Genomic DNA, 12,267 nt, shown 5'->3' on the forward strand with positions numbered 1-12,267 from the left:
ACCTTGAACCTTGTTTTTGTCTCTGGCCAGTGGTTGAGTGATCTGGGAGGAGGGGACTTAACCATCACTCCCCTGTCATGGTCAGATCACTCACTCCTCCGACTTGACTTCCCTGGTGCTACCCCCCGCTGCGGGGAGGCGGAACCGGAAAACACTAGATGGTTCCGCCCCAGGCGCCTAATGGAACCAGAGAGGTTCCAGATGGAGCTTGGGCCACCTTCTGTAGCCCTGACCCGCCCTCGGGTAGAGGACCTGGTGGTCGCGTGGAACAATGCGACTACCGGGGCCTTGAACCGGGTGGCGCCTTTGCGGCCTCTCCGGCGGCAACGATCCACCCTGGCCCCTTGGTTTACCAAGGAGCTAAGGGTGATGAAGCGCCGCAAGAGATGCCTAGAGAGTCGTTGGAGATCCTCCCGTTCCGAATTTGACCGAACACAGGTACGAGCCCATTTAAGGACGTACCTTGTGGCACTGAGAGCGGCCAAACGTCAATATTGTGCCGCTCTCATTGCATCCGCAGAAAACTGCCCTGCCGCCCTGTTTCGGGTGTCCCGCTCCCTCCTGTTTCAGAGGCCGCGGCAGGCCCCTTTACAGGGTAGAGCAGAGGAATTTGGGAAATACCTGCAGGATAAAATCGCTCAAATCGGGAAGGATTGGGTCCCTTTCAGTGGCCCAGTGGAGACATCTGTGGCGAGTCTTGAGAGATCAATCTGGGAGGAGTTTGACTTGGTTGCCATCGAGGATTTGGACAGAATGCGTGGACGACTGCGACCTACCACATGTTTACTGGACCCGTGCCCCTCCTGGCTTGTACTGGCATCCTGGGAGGTTACACGTGACTGGCTCCTGGGCCTAGTGAACGCTTCGTTGAGTGAGGGGTCTCTTCCGGCCGCCTTGAAAGAGGCGGTGGTGAGGCCCTTGCTCAAGAAGCCTTCCCTGGACCCTACGGAGCTGGCCAATTATCGTCCTGTCTCCAACCTTCCCTTTTTGACGAAGGTTGTAGAGAGTGTGGTGGCTTATCAGTTTCCACGACATCTGGAGGAAAATGATTATCTAGACCCGCGCCAGTCCGGCTTTCGCCCCGGGCACAGCACGGAGACGGCCTTGGTCGCGTTGGTGGATGATCTCTGGAGGGCCAGAGATAGGGGTTGTTCCTCTATCCTGGTCCTATTAGACCTCTCGGCGGCTTTTGATACCATCGACCATGGTATCCTGTTGCACCGGCTGGAGGGGTTGGGGGTTCGGGGCACCGTTTTGCAGTGGTTCGGCTCCTACCTTTCCGGCCGGATGCAACGTGTGTTGGCAGGGGAGCAGAGGTCGACCCTAACCCCCCTTACTTGTGGGGTGCCACAGGGGTCGGTCCTCTCGCCACTCCTGTTCAACACATACATGAAGCCGCTGGGTGAGATCATCCGTGGGTTCGGGGTGGGATACCATCTGTACGCTGATGATACTCAGCTGTACATTTCCACCCCGAACCACCCCAACGAGGCCGTCGAAGTGATGTCCCGGTGTGTGGAAGCCGTACGGGTCTGGATGGATGACAACCGACTCAAGCTCAACCCCTCCAAGACGGAGTGGCTGTGGGTTCCGGCCCCCCGGTTCAACCAGCTAATCCCATCCCTGGCCATCGGGGGCGTACAACTTGTCCCCGTGGAGCGGGCGCGCAATTTGGGCGTCCTCCTGGATGCCCGGCTGTCCATGGATGACCATGTGACAGCCGTGGCAAGGGGGGCGTTCTACCAGGTTCGCCTGGTGCGCCAATTGCGCCCCCTACTGGACCGGGACGCCTTGCGCACAGTCACTCATGCACTGGTGACGTCTCGCCTGGACTACTGTAACGCTCTCTACATGGGGCTTCCCTTGAAATGCACTCGGAGACTGCAGTTGGTCCAGAATGCGGCCGCGCGGGTAATTACGGGGAGTACAAGGTACTCCCATGTGACACCTTTCCTGCGCGAGCTGCACTGGCTTCCTGTGGTCTATCGGGTGTGTTTCAAGGTCTTTGATAACGATCTTTAAAGCGCTCCATGGCTCAGGACCTAGATACCTGCGGGATCGTATTCTGCCCCATACATCCCTGCGACCAATTCGCTCACACAGAGAGGGACTTCTCCAGGTGCCGTCCACCAGACAGTGCCGGGGGGCGGCGCCTAGGAGCAGAGCCTTCTCTGTGGCGGGCCCAGCCCTGTGGAATCACCTCCCCCCCGGATATTAGGATTACCTCTGACCTCCGCGCCTTCCGTGTAAAGCTCAAGACCCACCTATTCCAAGTAGCTGGCCTGGCTCAACCATAGTTTGATGATATCGCTCCTGGCGGGTTTTTTAATTTTGTGATTTTATTTAGGGGATTTTAAACTGTGATTTTAATTGTTTCCATCCATCTGTCTACCTCCTCCACGTATATGTCTATTTTGTGTATGTATTGTCCATATTTGTATTTTATATGTTTTTTATTGTACGCCGCCCCGAGTCCTTCGGGAGAGGGTACGGCTAACAAATAAAATTTTATTATTATTATTATTATTATTATTATTATTATTATTATTATTATTATTATTATTATTAAAACATGCTGGCTGGGGGAATGCTGGGAATTGAAGTCCAGCCATCTTAAAACATGCCGGCTGGGGGAATTCTGGGTGTTGAAGCAACTTCAAGCTGTCAAGTTTGAAAAACACTGCTGTAGAGGTTAACACTGATTCCTTCCCTCCTCTTGTTTGAATGGAGGGTTGGGCTTCTCAATCAGGACTATTTCCTCAGATCCATCTGAGTTTTATCTTCAGATGAGTTCAAGCCATCTGAAGTGCAGATTGAAAGACTCTTAAGGCTGGGAGTGATCACCGAAGACTCCAAAAAAGCAGAATAGTGCAGGATAAGGCAATTCCGTGAGTATCACCCAGCCCACTTTTAAAATTATCATTATTTAGTATTATTATTGAGGATGGTCTCTCAGGCCGGGATTATCAAAACATTAAAAAAATAATCACGGCCCCCTCTCCATATTTTCCTCTTTCCCTTGTTCTCTCTCTGCATGTTTTCTTTCATTTCGATCTACTGTCCAGACAGCGCAATGTCCATAAGTCCAGTTTTTTGCCTCCGGGTTGAAAGTTCATATCGGACATCGCTCCGATTTCTGCCATTTCCCCTGAAGTCCAGCAGAGCAGGGAGGCAGGGTCTCTGTCCAATCCCCCAAGTCTTGCAAAACAGCCTTTTGGGGCAATTGCTGGATCACTAGTTGGCTTTCAGAAGCTCTTCTTGGCCCAGCTCATTCTCCTCGTCCACTTCCTTCAGAAAGCACATGTTGACCCCAGCTCCCAAATCAGAAATTGGAATTTGCACCCATTTGGGGGAGCAAACGGGTTTCCTGGATGATCCGAAGAAAGTGATCACGTCCCTTTTGAGAAGCCAAGCGGGCTGTTTAGATCACCTTCCAACTGATTGGCCCTTGCTCAACGACCCGACGGAATGGAATGCAACCAGCATGCATCTTAAAGGGATACATTTCTCAGATTCTCAGTATGCATTTGTGAGGAAGAGGCTCGAAAACACAGGGTGGAAACCTGGTTTGTTCATGCAGCCGCCTCCTACGCGGAGGGAAAACCCACTGGAAGGAACCTTCTTGCTTCCTGTCACATTCCCAGGCCCTCTTCCGCTCTACCTCCAACACGGTAACCGTGAAAGAAGATGGGCTCCCAGTGACCAAGGGACACACCTTGACCCAAAGAGACAAAGAATATCCAGACCTTCTAAGAAAATAGGGTCACGCAGCAAGCTACTGAGGTTTCATGCAAAAATGCTGGGATGCCCCCTTTGTGGACCCCAAACATGCAACACCCATTTTACAGAAATGCTGACTGACCTTGGAGGAATCTGCGCGAGCAGACCACACCTCCAACCCCTCCCAGTTTGCAGAACAGGAAAGAAGCCGACTGGGATTAGCGGCAGGCCACAGATACAGGAGAGGGGAGGCCTTATAAAAAGGGGAGCAAGGAAGTGAGGGGCAGTTCCTTCTCGCCCATCAGAGTATCCCGTTTGAGACTGCTGCCTTTGTTAACCACTTTGACCTTGAGAGACATTTTCCTCATGTTGCTGAGGCCCAGCCCGTCGAAAAAGAAATCTTCGTTGAAGATGGGATTGCGGCTATTCTTGAGGATCGTGCTCCGTTGCTTCTGCAGCTTGCCGGGGTTTAAATAGAGAGTCACGCAACAGTTGATGCTCCTGACATCACAGTGCTTGTCGTAGAGGTCTTCGGCAGCCACCACGCGCACCCGCAGCCTGGCGTTGGACGGGTTGTACTGGACCACCAAGCGGATGGTGCCTCCTTTGCTAAAACTGAGCAGGTGTTCCTTGTGAAATCTGTCTTGGGAGTCTGCGGGGGTAAGGGGCTGTGGTTGCACCCCGCCGGTGGCTCCCCCAGTTGGAGGGGTCGCACAGCGCATTCGGCGTTGGGAGCTGGGACTGGTGTCGGCCGAGCTGTCGTCGGTGGACAGGGAACTGTTGCGAGCCACCGAGTGTTTGAGTTTGATGACCTTGGATTGACTCTCCTGGCTGAAGATCTTGAGGAGGGACACTGACCTCGACAGCAGCGGGGAGCCGAAGGGAGAGGACTCCGCGGAGGAACAGGTGTCGCTCTCTCCTCCACTGAAGTAGCGGTAGGGATTCATGAGGGACATACTGATGTCCGAGGGGTTCAGGTGGGCGCTCTCTCCATTGGTCTTGCTCCCTCCTGAGGTGGACTTCCGTTGAGAACTGGGCGAGGAGGACTGGGATTGGCACAGGCTAGTGTGCTCGCTATGGAAAAGAGATTCCTTACGGCGCGTGTGAGGACTCTCCATCAGTGTCGCGAAGCCATACGAGGTCTGTGCTTTGGGGACATACGGCAGCGACATGGCCGTCTGGGACTGTGGGTCTGCGTTGGTACTGTAGTCCTCCTCAGACATACACTCATCTGCGCTCTCGATCTGGATGATGTGGCGGCTGGCGGCTTTTAAAAGATTCTTGCTCTCCGAGATGGCCTTCACCGGCAAGCGAGGGCTGCGCGGGGTTTTGCGGGCAGATAAATTCTGCTCGGAGGCCGAAGTGCCCAGGTTGGGTTTGGTGTTCCCTTCCTCTCCCTCAGGAGACACCGTCGGCAACTTGGGTGGAATGAAAAAATCCGGGATTTTATCCGGCGTCAGGACATTGCTGTACAAGGGTCCTTTGGACTGCTTGTCTGCCGAGTCGTTGCCACGAGAACCGCTATTGTCCACTGAGCCCCGGATTTTCTCTAAAAGCCACATTCTGAGTCTTTTTCTTCTACTGGTTCAGGAGGACAACTGCAAATGGCTGGAAGATAAAAGACAAAAATCATAGTGAGTTTCTTACCCTACCACTGGTACAGAATGGTCTTTTAATTTGCAAATTAGCTACTGCTGAGCAGAGAAATAATCTCCTTTTCTTTTTCATTATAGATTCCAATGGAGGAAAAGAGCATCGGTTTTTGAAATTTCTCTTCCAAGAGGAAGAGAAAATTTCAGGGCCATAGCTTTTTAAAACTTACTTCTTCATAAGCATATCAGGCACCAGGGAAATCAGGAGATTCAGGCAGTTCAAATGAGTATAAAGATTTATTGTACGCTTAAGCTTTCTATAAAAATCTGACCTACTAAAGGTCAAGGGAAATGCGTGGGAATTAGGAAGGCATTTGATGTGGGCTGGACTTAGATTTCTTGGAGGCATGAAGGGACTCATGACTGATGACACATTTGACTCCTCCTTTGGGCTCAGCCTGCTCATCTCCTACATTGCAATAGCCCTTAGACTTATATACCGCCTTACAGCCCTCTCTAAGCGGTTTACAGAGTCAGCATATTGCAAGCTGAGTCATTTTACCGACCTCAGAAAGATGGAAGGCTGAGTCAACCTTGAGCTGCTCAGGATCAAACACCTGGCAGTGAACAGAGTTTGCCTGCAATATTGCATTCTTACCGCTGTGCCACCACGGTGACGTATGATGATACCACAATGAGGGCTGGCATGTCCTCAACCTAGGACCACAATTGAGCCCAAAGTGTAGATTGCCAAGTGAGACATTTGTTAAGTGAGTTTTGGCCCATTTTACAACCTTTCTTGCTGCAGTTGTTAAGTGAATCACTGCAGTTGTTAAGTAAGTAACACAGTTCAACTAAGAACTGAGGAGAAACTTCCTGACAGTTAGAACAATAAATCAGTGGAACAGAAGTTGCCTCCAGAAGTTCTCCAAAGCACCTGAGGGTAGAACAAGAAGCAATGGGTGGAAACTAATCAAGGAGAGAAGCAACCTAGAACTGAGGAGAAACTTCCTGACAGTTAGAACAATTAATCAGTGGAACAGAAGTTGTCTCCAGAAGTTGTGAATGCCCCAACACTGGAAGTCTTTAAGAAGATGTTGGATAGCTATTTGTCTGAAACGGTATAGGGTTTCCTGCCTAGGCAGGGGGTTGGACTAGAAGACCTCCAAGGTCCCTTCCAACTCTGCTATTGTATTGTATTATATAGTTGTTAAGCGAATCTGGTTTCCCCGTTGACTCTACTGGTCAGAAGATCACAAAAAGGGGATCGCATGACCCCAGGACAATGCGACCAGCGTCATAAATATGAACCAGTTGCCAAGCATCTGAATTTTGATCTGGTGACCATAGGAATGCTGCAACGGTCATAAGTGTGAAAAACGGTCGTGAGTCACTCTTTTCAGCACCATTGTCATTTTGAACAATTAAACGAAGGGTTGTAAGTCATGGAACTCCCCATAGAGATAGTCCTCTACTTACGACTGGCCGCTTAGTGTCCATTCAAAGTTACGACAGACCTACTTTGGGGCTACTTACAACCTAGATTCAGAGTTCTAACAGTGGGGGCCTCTAGAGGTCATGTGATCAAACTCTGGGGGTTCGGCAACACGGCCACATAGACCTTTAGCACCCCATGGTCAGGTTTCATACATTTTATGACAGTTTTGCCGAAAACCAGCAAAAACACGACCATTATGAACCACTGGTTTGCGTAATGACTGAGGCATCCCCTTAACGATCAGGGATTCGCAACAGCAGTGATTCACTTAACGGCGGCCACAAAGAAGGTCATAAAATCAGATTGAGGATGTGACCAATCCATTTTTACGGCTGCCTTGAATTATGACCATGGTTGGCCGGTTTCATTTTGGTCGTAAGTTGAGGACTACCTGCACTTGAAAGGCTGCCACAGAGAAGAGAGGGTCGTTTTATGCTCCATAGCACCTGAGGACAGGATGAGAAGCAATGGGTGGAAGCTTGTCAGATCAACTTGGAAATAATTGGAAGCAATCCTTGACTTCACTTAGTGACCCGTTCAAAGTTATAACGGCACTGAAAATTGACTGGACGTCTGTTTTTCACACTTGCAGCATCCCCAGGGTCAAAATTCGGATGCTTGGCAACTGACCCACATTTATGACAGTTGCACTGTCCTGGGAGGGTCATGCGATCCTCTTTTACGACCTTCTGACAAGCAAAGTCAGCAGGGAAGCCAGGTTCACTTAACAACCGTGTTACCAACTTAACAGCGGCAGTGATTCATTGAACAAAGGCGGCAAGAAAAGTCGGGAAACGGGGCATCAACTCACTTAACCGTTTTCTCGCTTAGCAGCATAGCTTTTGGGCTTAACTGTGGTCATACGTTGAGGACTACTTGTGTTAAGCTCAGACTTGTAGATGGTCCATCCCTGCAGGGTTTTCCAGAAAAGATCGGACAATCCAGGATGGTATGAGGACAGGGGGTTGGACTAGATGATCTCCAAAGCACACCTCCAGCTCTTGTGATTCTATGTGAATTCCAAAAAGGCCGCTTGGCATTGGCTCTAAAGCTAAACCTCTCATCCTTTAATGATACAGGAGCCTGTTGTGGCCCGCCAGCGGCCAGCGGAACAGATTCGGAGAGTGAGGAGGTTGGGGAGGAAGATGGGCCAGTCCTGGAGTCTGGGGAAGGCTCTGATGAGGGCTCTGTGTTGGAGGCAGAGGGGGGGCCAGGGCCATTTGACAGTTATCAGCTGCCTTTGGAGTCGGACATCAGTTAGGCAGACGAACAGCTGGAGCCTGTTCCCAGTATGAGCATGCGCAGAGTGGCCAGAAGAAGGGAACAGCTAAAGAACAGGGGTCGACTTGGGAGTAAGGCCACAGGTGGACGGTGAATGGCCCCTCCCAGAGGAAATAAAAGAGGAGCGAAAGGGGAGTGGAGTTTGCAGGAGACAATTAGTTCGCTTAATTGGTTCCTGACTCTCCCAGACTCCTGGCCAAGTTTTGAAGATATCTGGCCTGGCAGCTCTCCAAGCCAAATAAGGTCTGTGACTGCAAATCCTCCCTTGAAAGACTTTGCTGGATGTGAATGAGCAGAATTCACAATCAAATAATAAAAGGTTTTTTTGTCTGGACAAGGAGTTTGTTTCATGCTCTTGCGAAGCCTCGGTTAGAACAGAGCTTCTGTCTGCGCATGATGTAAGTCTCCCCAAATTACATAACAGAGCATATGATACTAAGTGTTGAACACAGCCAAACTGACATGCAAATGCTGTACTACTGGAGGCAAAACACCAGTTGAAAAAAAAAAAAACAGCAGGCCTTTTGATGGCTCCACACTTCACTCTCAGGCACATGAGCGGAAACTCAGATGTTGCTTCAGCAATGTTTGGAAATAAACGCAGCGTTTCCCTGGCAGGTTCACCCAACACATGTTAATCAGAGCAGGGACAACCTCAGGCTTATACAACGTAGTCAGTTGGGCTATGATTGAGCTATGTTTTTTCAAGTACCTTTACATCTTTGGCAAATCTAGTTTGATCGTGGTTTAGAGTGTTGGGCCAATTCCCCCAAAATGGATTATATTACCTTAAGAATGTATTTATTTACTAGCTGAATACCCGTGCTCCGCTACTAAACTATGTGATCGGGCTTGATAAATCGACACTTACAGCTTGAAAATTAATGAGTAGTTATGATCGGCCCCTCCTCTCCTTTCCTCTCCCTCAGGCTTGCCCCACAGAATCCTCTCCTTTCCTCTCCCTCAGGCTTGCCCCATAGAAGCCTCTCCTATCCTCTCCCCTTCTCTCCCTCAGGCTTGCCCCACAGAATTCTCTCCTTTCCTCTCCCTCAGGCTTGCACCACAGAGGCCTCTCCTCTCCCTTTCTCCCTCAGGTTTGCAACACAAAATCCTCTCCTCTCCCCTTCTCTCCCTCAGGCTTGCCCCACAGAATTCTCTCCTTTCCTCTCCCTCAGGCTTGCACCACAGAGGCCTCTCCTCTCCCCTTCTCCCTCAGGTTTGCAACACAAAATCCTCTCCTCTCCCCTTCTCTCCCTCAGGCTTGCCCCACAGAATCCTCTAGTTTCCCTCAGGCTTGCCCCACAGAGGCCTCTCCTCTCCCACTCTCCCTCAGGTTTGCCCCACAGAGCCTCTCCTCTCCCCCTTTCCCTCACGTTTGCCACACAGAATCCTCTCCTCTCCCCTTCTCTCCCTCAGGCTTGTCCCACAGAATCCTCTCCTTTCCTCTCCCTCAGGCTTGCCCCACAGAGCCTCTCCTCTCCCCCTCTCCCTCAAGTTTGCCACAGGCTTGGCCCACAGAAGCCTCTGCTCTCCTATTCCCTTATCCCTCTTTTTCCTCAGGTCTCACCTCCTCTCACCGCTGGCTTCCCGCTTTTTCTTTCTTTTTCCCCCCCCAGCCAAGCCCCTCCTTCCTTCCCCTGCACTCCCTCTGTCTCCTCCCCTTCCCCCTAAACCCTCCTTTTATCCCCCTCCCCCGCTACATAAGAAATGCTAATGATCTGATAGTCATTTCCAAAAATCCGTTCTTAGTGAGCACCTAAAAGCCAAGAAGAACCTATGTACCAAATTTCAAGTGTGTAGGCTTTACAATTCTGGAGATTTTGTGATGTGGCGTGAGTGGCATTTCGCTTTTATATAGAGAGATTTGTATCTCGTCTTTATTATTTTTACAAATAAATCGAGGCAGTGAGCGCATTCAACACATCTTCGTCCTCCTATTTTCCTCACAACACCTCTGTGAGGTGAGTTGGGCTGACTGGGCCAAAGTCACCCAGCTGGCCTTCATGTCTAAGGCGGGAATAGAACTCACAGTCTCCTGGTGATTGGCCCAAACTCACCCAGCTGACTTTCATTGCTAAGGTGGGATTAGAACTCCCAGTCTCCTGGTGTTTGGTCCAAACTTACCCAGCTGGTTTTCATGCCTAACGCAAGACTAGAACTCACCGGATACTAAATATGCAATCAACGTAAATCATAATAGGATACTAAATAAAAGTGACTTCCTCCTCCAGTCATGTTGGCTCAGAAACTGGCATTTAAAGCACGCAAATCTTCAAGCTGTCAAGTTACAAGACCCTTGCACCCCTAAACCTTTAGAAAAAAAACCCCAGGGGTGTTCAAACTTGACAGCTTTAAGACTTGTGGACTTCAACTCCCAGAATTCCTCCTCTTGCTCTTCATCTTGATGATATGCAGACGGGCGGGGGGAGAGAGCTGGAACCGGTTCTAAACGGCACTGTAGATTTGTGGAACCTCTTCTATAGAAGAGGCTAGAACTGGCAGGAACCCACCCCTGCTGCAGCCGTTCTTCATATGTTTTATTCTTGAGTCCCCTAATCATCTCCATCGCTCTCCTCTGCACTCTTTCTAGAGTCTCAATATCTTTTTATTTTTATTTTTAGATCCTGGTGATGATATAAAAGCTGAAAAAGGAGGCAACGAAAGTTTCACACCATAATGCACAAAAATCAGAGCAAGATTCCCCACAGGTTACGCTAATAAGAGCTTCTGCTATGATTGACCAACTACCTCCAAAGATTGGTAGATGGGAGCATCGCCGGTAAGACAATGTGATTGTCAGATCCTACAGTGAATCAGGGCACTTGAGGGGAGAAAAACATAGGATCTGAGAAGTGATTCTTGGGGGACTCTCATTATATAAGGAGAATCTTCCTGGGGGGGGGGGAAACATCTACCATCAACACTGCAAAAGAGTGAGAAGGCCAACAAGATGTGACCCAATCAAGGGTGGTGAATGCCCAAAGCACATGACACACACAAAAACCCAAAATGCAATCCGAGCCCCCCTCCATTTGCCCCGCCCATGCTCCTTTACATCCCCCGCATGCACCCCATTCCTGCGCATGCGTGGCAGAGACTCGAAGACCAGCTGGCTGGCAGGAGGCGTGCGCACATGTGCAGTGGTGATGGGCTGGAATGACAGCTAGCGTGCCCAGAGAGAGGACTCTGCGTGCCATCTGTTTGCCATAGGTTCGCCATCACGGGCCTAGCCCATAACCTCCTAGACCAGTGGTGAAATCTATTTTTTTTTACTACCAGTTCTGTGGGCGTAGCTTGGTGGGGTCTTGTGACTATGTGGTCATGTAACTGGGGGATCAAAAGACTGAAACTCACTTTAACCATGTCCTGCTGGAGCAGGGTTGGACTAGATGACCTCCAGGCCCCTTCCAGCCCTGGATTATCCTCTGAAGCTGCGACGAATGCCAGGTTTGTAGTCTTCTTCTCCTTTTTCCCTCCCTTCCCTTCTTTTTTCTTTCTTTCTCTTTCTTTCTTTCTTTGTTTCTTCTTTCTTCTTTCTTTCTTTCTCTTTCTTCTTTCTTTCTTTCTTTTTTCTTTCTTTCTTCTTTCTTTCTCCCTTTCTTTCTTTCTCAGCACCCCCCACTCCCCATTTTTGACCTAGCAGGCTTAAGGGAAGCCTGCTGGGAGCAAAAACGGCCACACACACACCGTGCGACCGTCACACCTTTTTAAAAAAACTTTTTAAAGCCTTTTTTTGCTATCGGTTCTGCGATCCAGTAGCATTTTTTACTACCGGTTCGGGCGAACCGGCCTGAACTGGTAGCATTTCACCCCTTGACCATAGACCAGGGGTCAGCAAACTGAAACACTCAAGGAGCCACAAAGAAGCCCCCCCCTCCCATTCAATTCTGGAGCCAACCGGAAGTCTCGTTCCCCCACCATAAAGTCTCCTCCTAACACGGCATCCTTTTTCCTCTACCTGTTTTAACCGAAAGCCCTATCAATTATGGAGCTAACTGGTGACAAAAAGCCGCAGCAGAGGGATGAAAGAGCCACAAGCGGCTCCAGAGCTGCAGGTTGCTGACCCCTGACCTAGACCAATGTGTGTCAACCTCAGCAAGTTTAATATACATGGACTTCAATTCCCACGCTGGCTGAGGAATTCTGGGAGTTGAAGTCCACACACCTTCAAGTTGT

General features: G+C 50.0%; 1 protein-coding gene across 2 annotated transcripts in view; it reads right to left on the reverse strand.

The window, feature by feature from the left end:
• Positions 1 to 2,571: 2,571 nt before the first annotated feature.
• C2CD4C (C2 calcium dependent domain containing 4C) overlaps positions 2,572 to 12,267 on the reverse strand; it is a 30,235-nt gene continuing 20,539 nt past the window's right edge. Inside the window, exon 2 of one of the 2 annotated variants that reach the window (XM_081959620.1) lies at positions 2,572 to 5,298. In XM_081959620.1, the coding sequence (XP_081815746.1) occupies positions 3,975 to 5,298 (1,324 nt within the window). In that variant the 3' untranslated portion in view covers positions 2,572 to 3,974. Of the gene's footprint in view, positions 5,329 to 12,267 lie in introns of both variants that reach the window. The other variant, XM_081959619.1, reaches the window with a different exon arrangement.

Source organism: Natrix helvetica, assembly GCF_964273705.1.
Source record: "Natrix helvetica genome assembly, chromosome: 1".
NCBI classification, from domain to species: domain Eukaryota; kingdom Metazoa; phylum Chordata; class Lepidosauria; order Squamata; family Natricidae; genus Natrix; species Natrix helvetica.